Genomic DNA, 16159 nt, shown 5'->3' with positions numbered 1-16159 from the left:
GTCGGGTCAGACGTAGCCTCTCTGTCAGAATCTGAGTCTGACGCAGATCACACCTCTAGAACGCAGGACATGGTAGATAGCCTTATTTCGGTTATTGTCCAAACGCTCGAAATTAAGGAGGAAAATGCTACTGTTCAGGACCAATCCGTTTCTTTCAAATGGGTAAAACGCCCTTCCAAGCTTTTTCCCAATCACAACGAGTTTGACATCGCTACCTCTAGAAACTGGGAAAATCCCGGAAAACGCTTCCCTGGAAGAAAACATCTGGACATCCTTTACCCCTTTAGTCCTGACCTCGTTAGCAAATGGTCAGAATCTCCTAAGGTGGACCCGCCGGTTTCACGTTTAGCATCTCGGACAGTCCTGTCCAGTCCCGATGCGGCATCTGTCAAGGACACTACGGATAGACAGATTGAGGCCTTAGCCAAGTCAGCCTTTGAGGCATCAGGCACTTCCCTTTGCCCTATCTTTGCCTCCTCATGGGTGGCGAAAGCAAAATCTGCCTGGGCCAAGATACTCCGTCGAGGCATTGTGGCAGCAGCTCCTCCAGAGGAGCTAGCAGATTTAGCAGATCAAATTGCGCATGCTGGTAAATATTTGTTGAACACCTCCCTGGATGCTGCGGCTTGCTCAGCAAGAGCTAACAGCAACATTATTGCTATTCGCCGCATCCTTTGGTTGAAGGCTTGGAATGCAGATCCGGCTTCCAAAAAATCTCTCGCTGGCCTTCCTTTCCAGGGCACCAGACTCTTTGGGGCCAAGCTAGACCAGATCATTTCGGATGCCACCGGAGGCAAAAGTACTTCTCTGCCCCAATCCAGGCCAAGACGCACCTTCAACAGAAAGGGCCCTCAGCCTTTTCGGCCCTTTCGGCCTTTCTCTTCCTCAGGTGGATCCTCTCAACAGGACCGTCCGTCCACTCAGGGAGAAAAAAGAAAACCTTCCTTCAAACCTGCCCCTCGCTGGAGGTCTAGGAGCTGCCCCTCTAAGCCCTCCTGTTCTCGCAGCCACAGATTTTCCTCTAAATGACGGGTCACCCCCACCTGGGAATCTTTCCAGGGTGGGAAGCAGGCTTCTTCTTTTCAAAGAATCTTGGTTGGCGGCGGTCGACGACGCCTGGGTCAGGGAGGTTGTCACATCAGGTTACAAAATAGAATTTTCTTTGCCCCCAAAGGGACGTTTCTTCCTTTCTCGTCCACCAAAACAGCCCTCTCATGCCCCAGGGCTTTCCCAGGCTGTCTAGTCTCTCCTAAACTCAGGAGTGATCGTACCCGTTCCTTGGCACGAACGGTTTTCCGGGTTTTACTCAAACCTGTTCGTAGTCCCAAAAAAGGACGGCGCCCTTCGACCTATCTTGGACCTCAAGCAGTTGAATCGTCCCTTTTGTGTTCGCCATTTTCGAATGGAGTCCTTGCGCTCAGTGATTGCCTCCATGGAACATGGGGAATATCTTTGCTCTGTGGACATTCGGGACGCTTACTTGCATGTTCCTGTTTGTGTGCAGCATCAGAAGTTCCACAGATTTGCCATACAGGAGTGCCATTATCAGTTCACAGCTCTCCCATTCGGTCTGGCGTCCGCCTCCCAGAGTCTTCACGAAGATCATGGTGGCGGTTATAGCCATCCTTCGTTCAAAGGGGATTCTTATAATCCCTGATCTCGACCATCTCCTGATCAAGGGTCCATCTCGCCGAGACTGCAATCACAGCCTCCAGATCACTCTGGACACGCTGCATCGCCTCGGCTGGATAGTCAACAAAGAAAAGTCTACCCTGATCCCAACTCAGCATCTCGTATTTCTGGGCATGGAATTCGACAACAGCCAAGCTCGAGTTTTCTTTCCAAAGAAGAAAATTTCTTCCCTCCGATAGGAGATCAAAGCCCTAAAGCACCCGGTCCCTCTTCCCATTCGGCTCTGCATGAGAGTCCTAGGGAAGATGATTGCTTCCTTCGAAGCAGTGCCGTATGCCCAGTTTCACTCCCGCCCTCTCCAGCTGGCCCTCCTGTCTGCTTGGGACAAGACGACATCCTCCCTGGACCGGCCTGTGCTTCTGCCTCTCAAGGTGAGGCAATCCCTAACCTGGTGGATGTTTCCCACCTCGGTCCTACGCGGGAGATCCTTCCTTCCCATTCGATGGCAGGTCATCACCACCGATGCCAGTCTCCTGGGTTGGGGAGCGGTTTTTCTCTACCTCACGGCACAGGGCCGCTGGGATGCTCAGGAAGCTCTCTTACCAATCAATCTCTTGGAGATCAGGGCAATCTTTCTTGCCCTCATCCGCTGGCAGCCTATCCTCGCGGGGAAGCCGGTCCGCATCAAGTCGAACAACGCCACGGCCGTGGCGTACATAAACCACCAAGGCGGAACTCGCAGCAAGCAGATCATGCTGGAGGTGGCAAAGATTCTGCGTTGGGCGGAAAGCCATGTTCCCGCCATATCAGCCGTACACTTTCCAGGTGTGGACAACTGGGAAGCCGATTTCCTGAGCTGTCAAGGGCTCGTGTCAGGCGAGTGGGCTCTCAACCCCGACGTCTTTCACCCAATTTGTCTGAGGTGGGGTTTTCCGGACGTCAACCTCATGGCATCTCGAGCAAACCACAAGGTTCCCCAGTACGTAGCCAGGTTTCGGGATCCAATGGCTATCGGTTGCGATGCTCTGGTAGTCCCATGTTCCCAATTTCGCATGCCTTATCTGTTCCCACCTCTTCCCCTGATCCCAAGAATCGTTAAAAAGATAAAGGCAGAAGGGGTTCCCGTTCTGTTAGTAGCTCCAGATTGGCCACGAAGGGCCTGGTATGCGGAGCTAGTTAACATGCTCTCGGATGTCCCCTGGAGGCTTCCAGACCGTCCGGATCTTTTATCGCAGGGGCCCCTCTTCCACCCGAATTCTCGGTCTCTGAATTTAATGGCATGGCCGTTGAGGCCGCGGTCCTGAGAGACGCAGGTTTTTCCCACAAGGTCATCCAGACCATGATTAAGGCAAGGAAGGCATCATCTCACATCTATCACAGATGTTGGAAAGCTTTTTTTCGGTGGTGTGAGGACAACAGTGTGTTTCCTATGACTTTTTCTCTTCCTTCTGTTCTGGGTTTTCTACAGATGGGTCTCGATTCCGGCCTTTCCCTCAGTACCTTAAAGGGTCAGGTGTCCGCTCTAGCTATCCTTTTCCAAAGAGATCTGGCTTCTTTTCCCCAGGTGAAGACTTTTCTTCAGGGCGTCGCTCACATAGCGCCTCCTTACCAGTCTCCTGTCGATCCATGGGATTTGAATCTTGTTTTAAGTGCTCTTCAGCTTGCGCCTTTCGAGACGATCCAGGGCATTTCTCTTTCCCTCCTCTCGTGGAAGGTCGCCTTCCTAGTCGTTATCACTTCTATTCGGAGGGTCTCGGAGTTGGCAGCATTGTCCTGCCGTTCCCCTTTCCTGGTTTTGCACCAGGATAAGGTAGTGCTCAGACCGGTTCCGGCCTTTCTGCCTAAGGTGGTCTCTGCTTTTCACATCAATGAGGACATCGTCCTGCCCTCTCTGTGTCCCTCTCCAACTCATCCCTTGGAAAGATCCCTGCACAAGTTGGACTTGGTCAGAGCAATTCGGATCTACCTTGCTAGGACTGACCATTTCCGTCAGTCCGACTCCCTGTTTGTCGTCTCGGATGGTCATCAAAAAGGGTTCCCAGCCTCCAAATCCACCATTGCTCATTGGATTCGTTCAGCGGTTCTGGAAGCATACCGCGTCCAGGACAAACAGCCTCCTCCGGGGGTGAGGGCTCGCTCTACCAGGGCTGTAGGAGCTTCCTGGGCCATTCGTCACCAGGCTTCGGCTTTGCAGGTTTGCAAGGCCGCTACCTGGTCGTCACTCCATACTTTCGTGAAATTCTACAAGGTAGATACTCACGCTTCTGCAGATGCAGGCTTAGGAAGGAAGATACTGCAGGTGGCGGTCTCACACCTGCCGACCTAAGTTCCTTTCTCTCAGCATTTCTTTCCCACTTTGGGGACTGCTTTTGGACGTCCCATAGTAACCTGTGTCCCCCAATGAAGCGAGAAAGAAAGGGGGATTTTTGGTACTTGCTGTAAAATCTCTTTCTTGGAGCCTTCATTGGGGGACACAGCACCCTCACTTAATGCTGTACCGTGTTGCCAATGTGCCTTGTTTGGTTGGTACATAGGTTGAGTTCTTACGGTTGAGTTTCTTATAGTAGCTCCTTATACTGCTTTAGCACCAACTGAGGTAATTTGGGCCTGTCGGTAGGTGTATACTGCTGGGGAGGAGCTAACTTTTTCTTATTTGCATAGTGTCAGCCTCCTAGCGACAGCAGCATATACCCATGGTAACCTGTGTCCCCCAATGAAGGCTCCAAGAAAGAGATTTTACAGTAAGTACCAAAAATCCCCCTTTATTTTACATTTAATAAAGGAACGCATAAGCCGGCAGTTTTCTTCTCTGAGCCTTACATTTTTTTTGCCAGATTCCTCGTGTAGATGGAGACTATGATTTGAAGACCCCAAAAGACATGGCCTATGTTTTCAGTGGGGCTTATACGCCACTAAGTTGCAAATTAATAGAACATGTAAGTCAGTCATCCATTCTTTTATTTGCCTTTTATTTGCCTATCTGTGTGTTTATATATGTATGTGTGTATGTACAGTGGTTTGAAAAAAAATTGTTTGCCCCCTTCCTGATTTCCTATTCTTTTGCATGTTTGTCACACTTAAAATGGTTCAGCTCACAAAACAAATTAAAATATTAAACGTAATTTGCAAATAACAACACCAGCGCCCTTATTGACAGAGGCAAACCCAAAACAAGGAGCTGCAGACAAACTTAGGATCCTGTGTGGAAAATCCAGAAGATATAATGAGCCAAAAATAAATAAAAAGAGTTTGTCGCGCTAATCCATCCAGTGACCATACAACAGGTTAAAACCGCACTATGTAGACTACACAATATATCTCCTACAGTGTCTAAATCACAGTCCAATAAACTCTAGCAGTGTCGAGAGACAATCCAAATAAACTCCAGTACTGAGTGTATTAACAAAAGTTTGTGATTCCTAATAATTAGCCAAACCTTTCCATCATCCCACAGTTAAGCTATTCAAAAAATGAAATTAAAATAAATGATAAAATACCCCTATATTGGAAAGGTGCTTGTAAGTGCAAGATATAGAAACTTAGAAACAGATGTAATAATGACTCACAGATACACCGCTCCAATAGTAAATGATATATGGCTATAAGAGCTCAAACACTGACCTGCTGCTGGTCCGTCTCCCCTGTTTAAGAAGCTAATATTGCTGCGAGTGACGATGCCCCTGTGCTGGTGTCAGGAACTGCTGTAAACGCTGCAGAGAGCACGGAGTTACCATGCAGAGCCAGGGGAACTCTGGCCAGTGGCGTCCCTGGTTGCACGGTAGGAAAAAAGATGGCCGACAAAAACTGACCGGCGTGTGACGTCACTGTACTAGGGAGTGCACAAGCGGCCAAAAGAGCTACCGATGCGTTTTGGGGAATACATGGTTCCCCTTCATCAGGGTATCTACGTGTGCGGTCATTAGATACTGCTTTATAGCATTCTATAATGCTGTAGATAAGCCCCCAACCCGACCTTTAAGAGAAGAAAAATAACTTTTATTATACTCACCTGCATGGCGGTTTGGTCCGAGGGGTGTTGCTCTTCTTGGTCCGGCGCCTCATACATATTAATGGAATTGGTTACACAAGAATTTCTAAACTATTGAAGGTTCCAATGAGCACTGTTGGGGGCCATAATCTGCAAGGGGAAAGAATATCATTTCACCATAAACCTGCCAGGTCCAGGTGCTTCCAGCAAGGTTTCAGACAGAGGAGTGAAAAGAATTATTAGAAGAGTTTTCCAAGAGCCAAGAACCATCTGTGAAGAGCTACAGGAAGACCTGGAATCAGCAGGTACAATTGTTTCAAAGAAAACTATAAGTAATGCACTCAACCGACGTGTCCTGTATGCACTCTTACCACGCAAAACTTACATTGCTGAACTAAAAGTATGTTCATAAGCGTTTAATGTTTGCTCAACAACATTTAGACAAGCCTGTGAAATACTGGAAGAATATAGTCTGGTCAGATGAGATCAAAATTGAACTCTTTGCATGTCATGATACATACCATATTTGGAGGCCAAAAAGGCACTATCACTCCCAAAACACCATACCAACAGTGAATTTTAGAGGTGGGAACATCATAGTGTGAGGCTGTTTTTTAGCATACGGCATCGGCAAACTTCTTGTAATTAAAGGAAGGATGAATGGATAAATGTACCGAGACATTCTTGAAAAAAACTGCTGACATCTACCAGGATGATTAAGATGAAACTAGGATGGACATTTCAGCAAGACATGATGCCAAACACACAGGAAATGCTCATTTGGTTTCAGAGACAGAAAATAAAGCTGCTAGAATGGCCCAGACATGTTTGCTTTGCACGTTATACGGTATACAATTTATTTTGGTTGCCATGTACATCCCCCCGCCCTATTCAGTCGAACCAGTAAAAAGAATCTTGTCTATTTTGGGTTCCTTTCCCCCTGCGCCGACTCTTCTAATAGGAGATTTTAATACATATTTGCATCCCTATTTGGATAAGTTGCATTCGGGAAACATATCAGAGGATGCAGCCTCAACCTCATTTGCTAGAACGTTAGTGGAGCTGGGTATGGTAGATCTTTGGCGTGTCCAAAACCCCACAGCCAGACAGTTTTCCTGCTACTCTAGCTCCCACCACGCTATGTCACGGATAGACCTGGCCATTGGGAATACACTCATGACCCCATATGTACGAGGGGTGGCCTACCTGCCTAGAAGTGTATCTGATCACTCGCCGCTACATGTCACACTTTCATGGGGACACCCCCTCACCCTATCTAGACCTATCTGGAAGCTTAATCCCTTCTGGATCCAGCTTATAGGGGGATCTTTGCATGATGCCATTCTAGAATATTTTCAACTTAATGAGTACTCTGCATCATCACACATAGTCTGGGATTCCATGAAAGCCTATGTCAGGGGCTTATATATTAGAGAAATATGCACACGGAAAAGCCAAAATAGACGCTACACCCAGAGTCTGATCCAGGAGGTGTCTGTTGCGGAGGCTGCGGTGATACTCAACCCGACAGAGGAAACTAAAAAAGCTTTGGAGAAGGCACAGGGGTCGCTCAGGGAAAACCTCATGTCGGCGGCAGCAAATAAACGTTATTTCCTCAAACAAAAATATTTTATAGAGGGGGAGGGAGTAGGACATTTATTGGCCACGGTCATTAGAGCACAGGACGGATCTTCATATATCAATAGGCTAAAAACGGACTCGGGTGGTCCTGTGACAGACAGTGCGGACATAGTGAGTGAGATAAGGAGGTATTATATGCGACTATACACATCAGATTGCAGTCTCACGGAGACTGAGATTGAGCAGTACCTGGATGCTCTCTCTCTCCCTGCATTGGCTGATAGCGATAGGGATTCATTGGATCGGGACATCCTGTTGGAGGAGTTGGAGGAGGCGCTTGGTCAGATGCAAAATGAAAAGGCTCCAGGAATGGATGGCCTGCCTGGCGAGTTTTACAAAACCTATGCACCCTTACTGCTACCTAAGCTACTTAAGGTATTTGAAGAGGCTGAAAGGCAGAGGGTCCTCCCGCCATCTATGAGGGAAGCTTTGATAGTTTTAATATTAAAGCCCGGAAAGGATCCAGAGGTTCCGGATTCATATCGCCCGATTTCCCTATTATCAACAGATGTTAAATTATTGGCCAAGGTACTCGCCAATAGGATGTCCCGAGTTATCTCATCTGTTATACAGAAGGATCAGACGGGATTTATCCCAGGCAGAGCCACATCTATGAACCTTAGGAAACTATACTTGGGGATTCAACATAGTTCTGGGGAGTTGGGGGGAAGAGCAATTTTGTCCTTAGACGCCGCTAAGGCGTTCGATAGTTTGGAGTGGGGTTTTTTGTGGGCGGTACTTCGGAAAATGGGCTTTGGACACAGATTTATAAATTGGGTGAGGCTGTTGTATGGCTCGCCGGTGGCGAAGGTTGGGGCTAATGGCAGGGTCTCTGAGTCTTTTCCTCTTGGGAGAGGTACTAGACAGGGGTGCCCGCTCTCGCCCTTGCTATTTGCTACTGCGGTGGAGCCATTGGCAGTTGCAATTCGGAAGTCCAGAGAAATAATGGGATTCAGATGTGGAACTGTGGAGTTGAGGATATCATTGTACGCGGATGATTTACTTCTATATTTAGATAAGGTACATTCCTCGATTTTGCCGGCAATGGAGGTCATTCGAGAATTTGGGCTGAGGTCTGGTCTTCGGATTAATTGGTCCAAATCAGCTTTAATGCCGATAGACCCTCTCCCGGCGGATTTCTCAGATTTGCAGATACCGGTCCCTGTAGTTCGGAGGTTTAAGTATCTGGGTATAATTGTTAGTCCTGCCCCGAAGGATTTTCGGGCTCTGAATCTGGAGCCCCTGTTGCAGCGATTTAGAGCAAAAGTACATACTTGGTGTCGCCTGCCGTTGTCGAATATTGGTAGATCTAACTTAATCAAAATGGTAATGATGCCACAATTATTATATTTGATACATAATTCTCCGGTGTGGATCTGTAGGGACTTTTTTGCAAAAATAAATACATTATTCCGGGAATTAATTTGGAAGAAAAAACAGGCTAGGATTCGCTTGGAGATACTGCAGCGAGGGAAGGAGGAGGGAGGATTGGCGGTGCCAAACCCATTCATATACTTTATAGCCTCCCAGATGCAACATCTTAAGGGTTGGGGTAGAGACGGGGCGTGTGACAATGGTGGTGATATTGTGAGGGAAGGATCGGTATGGAAATATCCAGGGTGCCGGTTGGAGGTGGGAAGACGGCAGATAAATGGGGCACGATACCCCACGTTGGCTATGATTTTCAAGGTGTGGGATAGGGGTAAGTCTCTTTTGAAGATAAATGGGCCTACGGAATTGTGGCCATTGTGGCGAAATCCGGATTTGCAAGAGATCAAAAAGCTGGTGGGGTTCGGAAGATGGGAAGATAAAGGGATTTATCTGGTGTCACAAATTTTGCAAAATAATACTCTTAAGAGTTTTGAACAATTGAGAACAGAATTTCACCTCCCGCACGTCTTCTTTTATCAGTACTTACAGCTAAGACATGCATTGGAAAAACAGAGAAGGACAAATCCGGTGATAGTGACACATAATCAAACACTACATATGCTACTTACATCTGAGTCTTCTAGGGGACTTATCTCTGAATTATATAAAAGATTATTACCTGCCCATCTGGAGACATATCCACTGACTGCTGCTAAGAATAAGTGGGAACGGGACGTTGGCCCCCTGACGGAGGACCAGTGGTCCGATATTCTAGAACAGGTCCCTAAAATGGCGGTTTCTGAGTGCCAGCAGCTTTCGCAAATATATCTCATTCACAGGGTATATAAAACACCCAGCTTATTATTTAAAATGGGACTTAGGCCCAATACACAATGTGTTAGGTGTGGGCAGGATGATGCCCACTTGATGCATGTTATGTGGGAGTGCGGGCACATTGGGGATTTCTGGAGGCAGACCCTGGGACTCATAGCCCAAGTATACCATATCACAATACGACCGTCACCTCGTCTATGTTTGTTGAATTTGTGGGAGGAGGGGGTTGACCCGGACTCTGCAGTGGCCCTGGGAATAGCACGCATCCTGTATCAGGCAAGAAAGATACTTGCATATCATTGGTTGGATCCTATGCCACCAACATTGTCAGAGCTTAAAAATAAACTAAATAATGTCATCAGATTGGAAAGGGGGGCTTATTTAAAAAGAAATGCATTAAGAAAGTTTTACAAAATTTGGCAGCCATGGATGGAGTCACCGGGTCTCCCCTCGGGCGCACTGGTACGGGATGCGATGTTGGACCAGTTGCTGTTGTGCTTGCGATGAGGGGATGCTTGGGGGGTGAAAATAAAGTCTAGTGCCCTTTGTGGCGAAGTAGATTTTGAGTGGCGCGGTGGGAGGGAGCTGGGGTGGATTGGACCTGATATCCGTGGGGGGCGGGGGGGGGCGAAATATGATGCGGAGTGGCGCGGCTGGCGGGGATGGTTTTCCCGCTGAAATGAGGCACTGATGTATAATTTTGATTTTTGTTTATTTGTGGAGCCATGTTGTTTATAGGCTCAATTTTATGCAAATATCTGTGTTTTGAGATTTCTTCTTTTTATTTATTCTTACACAGGAGGAGTTTTACCCTTTAAATAATATTTGCTCTCAATGTAAATTTTACTTGCTATATAAGATGTCATATTCTTTCTGTATTGATTCCTGAATGTTTAATAAAAAAGATCTGATTCAAAAAGAATGGCCCAGACAATCGCCTGGCCTGAATCCATTAGAAAATGTATGGAAGAAACTAAAGTTCAGAGTTCATAGATGGAGCCCACGGGACCTTCAAGATTTGAAGACTTTTTGTGTGGAAGAATGGGCCAAAATCACACCTGAGCAATGCATGCAACTAGTTTCTCCATACAGGAGGTGCCTTAAAGCTGTCATCACCAACAAAGGCTTTTGTACAAAGTATTACTTAAATTTCTGTAAGCATGTTCAATACTTTTTCCCTGAGTCATTTTTCATTATTACACATAACTTAATTTATTTGCCTGTGTGGATTGGAGGGGTTGTTACCGACATTTGGTAACAATTTCATGTCAATATCACCTTTAGAGATTATTTAGTTAGAAAATTAGTGACTTGTTCAATACTTATTTCATCCGCTGTATGTATTCCGCAGAGCCTATATTCTGTGACATTTAAAGAGATGTTCCTAGTCAGGAAAAATGTTCTATTTTGTATCTAGGGATGTAAAAAGTGTCAAGGGAATTTTATCAATGTGCAACTGTTATTAGATGCTGAGAAATGTAAAAATCGGTTCACAGGAAGGTGTCTCAGTTCATATCAGGGAAAGTAGAGTCTTTTTAAAGATTCATCCCACCATAGTACAACTGCTAATATTTAAGTAGAAAACAAGACAGACCATAGATCCACGGGAGAGATTCTATGTCATAATGAAGGTCCCCAACAAGTTGTTATTCAAAATCGTACAACTAGTACAAGCTTGACTTTACTGTTGGAAATCCCTGTGTTACTCACAAAAGCAGTGGACTTTGTCATCATAATGCTCATGTTGAGTAGCATGCATCTCAGTCAGCTAGATGCTGATCCGAAGCATGGTACCGCTAACGGGCTGATTCTTTCATAGGGTTTGCGCTGTTATTTTAAAGCATGTGAGATGCACTTTCCTAAAAGTAGAAAACCCCGTTAAGTTTTCATCCTGTGCTATTATAGTATTTAAAACCATATAGCATGTGTTTTATAAGTGTATTGATTTTCAGGTTCTGGTGCGTAAAAGTTGGACCGGTCTTGAAGAAGTTACACGTCTGCTCAATAGCCATGAGTTTTCAGGTATTTATTTTTCCATTGAATTGTGATTTCATAATATACCAGCCTGACAGAAGTTTGTGAACCTCTATAATAAATGTATTTTGCTCTTATGTGCAGAACAACTCTCGGAGAGGAATTCTTTCTCGGATTCTCATAGGACCATTGTTGTGGTTTTCCTTGGTGGATGCACATTTTCTGAGATCTCTGCTTTGAGGTTTTTAGGAAAAGACATAGGTAAAATAAGAGCAATTTAAAACATTAATGGGTTTTAAAGACTAGACAATTTTCTGCAGTCACACTATGTAACATGACAATGTGCACACTGTCACAATTCTCTTGTATTCCTATTGTGCCTGTGAATTGACCTTACCAGAAAGTCTTATATTTGGAGAAGACTAAGCTATTTTTTTTCGGTAAAAAAATAATGCCAATGCATACAGGCGCAGTTATGCCTTTTACGGGCTATAGGGCTCCTAACACTTTTTGGTCTTTATTTAGTGTCTGAATGCCTGAGTGTCAGTCTGCCCTTTATCATTCAGAATGTATATGTGTGATCCCTATTCGCCATCAAATTTTCCCAATGCTACCATCAAAGAGAGTAATTACTGCATTGGTGGCAGCAGCTACTCTAGCGGCAGTTTCTTAGGAAACTGGACAATTAGCGGACATCTTCTTACAATGCACGCCAAACTAGGGACAGAAGATAACAATGGATAAGTTGTTGAGGATGGGGGGTCCTTGACTGATCTATCAGCAACATGGAAAAAGGAGAATGCAGGATATGACTAGGAAATTAATAAGTAGCAGGTTGCAGTTGGAGTGTTGTCGTGATGATGAGCTACTGGCTCCATAGGCTGTAAGATCCAGTCATTACAATGACTACTGCGAGCCCATAGCTACCCACTGTTTGAAGGGAACAGTTGCGTATCTTGGCCATTTTTCCCCTTGACTTCAAAGGGAAAAAATATTATTGAGAAGTCTACATGTACAAACTCAGTGTTTAGCTTTTACATGCCGACCCATTTCTTGCATTTTCAGTGGGTACCACTGTTAGGATTATGTGCTACGACTGTATCATTGAAGTATTTTGTTTTTATTTTCAGGTTACAAATTTGTCTTTTTGACCACGGCAATTACAAATGGGGCACGGTTACTGGAATCAATGACCGAGACCAAGTCATGAGCCTTCGGAGTCACCTTTACTTTTTAGATCCCATCATTGTGTGAATTGTCAGACACTGGGATTTATTTTATAAACTATACACAGGAACTTTATTTTAGTATAAATCATGAGGTTTCTGTCCAAATGATCATTCCTCTGGAAAATGAATGAAGATATATAGGAATACCTCTAGTGCTTATTGAAGCGAATATGGGGTAAGGCAATTGGAGAGATGGCTGTCATGATCTCTTATATAATGACATAAGGAAATTCATCTATCAGATTCTTGCAGAAAGGACCTCCAAATTCCAATTCTCATAGGATGAAGCCGAATTTTGCCAATTGTGGTAATTCTTGTAAATATGCCCTCGTTTAAAGGCCTTTGTTTGTTCTGTACTGCATAATGTTTGTTCTCATTTGCCATTTGATGACTCCGTTACAGAAAATCAAGGTACACATAAACCATTGTATCTGTACCATCCGAATGTTTTAAAGAAATTTCCCTTTTCCATTTGCCAAAAAAAAATCTGATGACAACCCACAATAATAACATTGCCAATTAAAGTAAGTGGTAGCAGGTAGGGCAAGCTTAGATTTTGTCTTCTCGTGTTTGTTTTAAATTCTTTTACTTTTTTTGTGTTATATACTGTATAAAAGGAAAATAAATGTGCAACCCCAATTCCACAAGAGTTGGAACTCTGTAAAATGTAAAGAAAACAAGAATGCCATGGGTTTGGAAATCTCGTTGTGTTTTATTCGTTGTTTTCCATTTCATTTGAAAAAAATAACTCATTTAGAAATTGATGGCAGAAACGCATCTCAAAAAACGTGGGGCAAGGCTACTTCTACCATTGTGTATCATAACCTCTTATTTTTACAACAGTCTGTAAACATCTGGGAAGTAAGGAGATCAATTGTTAAAGTTTTAGGAGAGGAATATTGTCCCATTCTGATCGGATGTGAGATTCTAGCCGCTTAACAGTCCTGGGTCTTTTCTGGATTTTTTATTTCAGTATGTGCCAAATGATTTTTCTTGGAAAAAGGTCTGGACTGCAATCTGCCAGTTCATCACTTGAACTCTTCTTCAGTGAAGCCATGTTGTGATGGATGAAGTATGTGGATTAGCATTGTGTTGCAGAAATATGCAATGTGTTCTTTGAAATGGACATTGTCTGGATGGAGCATATGCTCTAAAACCTCTATATAATGGTCAGCATTGATAGTGCCACCTAAGATGTGTAAGCTGTCCTTACCATAGGCACTCATGCATCTACCACCATCAGGGATGCAGGTTTTCAACTGTGCTGATAGTAAGCTGGATGGCGTCTGTGGTTTCCCTAACACAGAACACTTTTCCATTTTTCCTCAGTCCATTTTAAATGAGCTTTGGCCTAGAGAAGATGGCAGCGTTTCTGCTTTTATATTTTCCTCTTTACATGACAGAACTTTCACTTGCATTTGTGGATTGCCCGGCCCATGCAGTGATTTGCAATGTCCTTGTCCCTTGTACAAATGAATTTCTCCAGAATCTCTGAATCTTTCATATTATGTGCTGTAGATGGTGGGATAATCTAAGTCTTTACAATTTTATGTTGAGGATATTTTTTTGGAAATTGATACACAAATCTTTAGACACACTTCACAGACTGGTGAACCTCTGACCATCTTTGCTTCTGAGAGACTCTGCCTCTCTAACATGCTCTATTTATACACAGTCATGTTGAATATTGATCCTCTGGATGTTTTTCATTAGTACAATATACTTTTTCCAGCCTTTTGTTAACCCTGTTCCAACTTTCTTTTTTCAGATTTGTTGCCAACATCAATAACTAAGTTAAAGAGGCTGTCCACTACTTTAACATTGATGACCTATCCTTAGGATAGGTCATCAATGTCTGATCGGTGGGGGTGTGACGGCCGACACCCATGCCGATCAGCTGTTCTCGGTACCGGCCGGAAGGGCTCAGTTACGGAGCTTCTTTTTTAGTGGCTGCGGTTGGGTACTTCACATCTGCCTCAGATCAATAGGGGGGATGTGGAGTGCCTAGTTGCGGCCACTATCAGTAGACGGACCAGCTCCATTACTGAGCACTTCTGGCCGGCACCGATAATAGCTAATCGATATATGATGCCACCCCACCGATCAGATATAGATGACCTATCCAAGGATAAGTTATCAATGTTGAAGTAGTGGTCAATCCTTATTTTTTTCAAATTACCGTATATGGACAAATGTCTGACTTTCACATGATGATCTGTGTTCTGTTGTGAATAAAATATGGCTGTAAGAGATTTCCTAAGCATTGCTTGTTTTCTTTACATTTTACATAGCATCCCAACTTTTCTGGCTTTCAGGTTGTATTTAAAATGTAGTATGTTGAAGATTGCACTAATTTACCTTGCAGCACATGAGTAGAAAAGTAAATGAATAAACACCGTGTACACAATGGACCCACACATTTTGACTCTGATATTAGGTGGCTGCTTCTCATGCCACTTTCCACAATTTCTAGCCATCTCAAAAATCATTGACTGTCCATATTCAAAATAGAGGATATTTCAACAATGACAGTGATTAATATTTTTATATAGATACATCTTATATTTTCTATGTGGTTGTGCCAGTAAGGATCTCTTTATTTTTGGATTTAGTTTAGGTCTGAGGCATAGTTTCATAAAGTACCTCTAGGCTCACATGCTAAAAAACGATGGTTATGGGTATTTGTAGAAGTGTATGCTGCAAGCCTAAACTAAGGATACCGTTACACTACGCGACGCACCAGCGATCCCGACAGCGATACGACCTGTAATGATCACTGGTACGTCGCTAAATGGTCGCTAGTGAGCTGTCAAACACTCAGATCTACTCAGCGACGCAGCAACGATCTGGCGATCCGTATAATGACCTCTGCAGTCGTTGGGACCTTGTCACACAGCAGCTATTCTGACGACTCCCGCCTGCATCCATGAGTTCTGAGTCACCGAGGTAGCTCGTCGGCATCAAACACAAAAATGCATGCTGGCCAGCGGGATACCAGCGATCAAAAAATGGCCCAGGACATTCGAGTACGATCAGCGAGATCACAGCGGGGGCCCTGTCTCCGCTATGTGTCACATGTAGCGAGATCGCTGTTGCGTCACAAAATCTGTGACGTTTCAGCAATCTCGCTAACTATCTCACTATGTGAGACGGGGCCTTTAATCAAAGAAAAAAAGGCTCAAATATTAAGAAACAATGCATATATTGATTAAAAAGCTTATTCATTTATGCTTTGTAGTGCAACTGGCATGATGAAACATACTACCCAAAAGGTATTTTACATGCACTTGGAGCACTCCTGACACATATGCCAAGTGTAAAACAAAAACTCTATGACCACAATACATCATGGAATTTGTGTTGGTTTTCTGGCATTAAACTATTTTGTAATGTTGCAAAATTTGTGCGCAACTTAGAGTTGAAAAAATATATATTATGACTTTTGGCGTTTTTACAACTGTTTAGACCAGCGCAATGAAGCCCACCCATC

At 44.3% G+C, this 16159-nt stretch overlaps 1 protein-coding gene across 3 annotated transcripts in view; it reads left to right on the top strand.

The window, feature by feature from the left end:
- VPS33B (VPS33B late endosome and lysosome associated) overlaps positions 1-15086 on the top strand; it is a 91722-nt gene extending 76636 nt beyond the window's left edge. For all 3 annotated transcript variants that reach the window (XM_073568641.1, XM_073568639.1, XM_073568640.1), the window contains exons 21-24: positions 4467-4568; positions 11419-11488; positions 11585-11701; positions 12571-15086. In XM_073568641.1, coding sequence (XP_073424742.1) covers positions 4467-4568; positions 11419-11488; positions 11585-11701; positions 12571-12650 — 369 coding nt within the window. In that variant the 3' untranslated portion in view covers positions 12651-15086. The remainder of the gene's footprint in view (positions 1-4466; positions 4569-11418; positions 11489-11584; positions 11702-12570) is intronic.
- The last annotated feature ends 1073 nt before the right edge of the window (positions 15087-16159 follow it).

This window comes from Dendrobates tinctorius, unplaced genomic scaffold (assembly GCF_039654945.1).
Source record: "Dendrobates tinctorius isolate UK_male_01 unplaced genomic scaffold, ASM3965494v1 ptg000022l, whole genome shotgun sequence".
Lineage (NCBI taxonomy): Eukaryota > Metazoa > Chordata > Amphibia > Anura > Dendrobatidae > Dendrobates > Dendrobates tinctorius.
The sequence above is the reverse complement of the archived record's forward strand: the minus strand, read 5'-3'. Positions and strand labels throughout refer to the sequence as shown.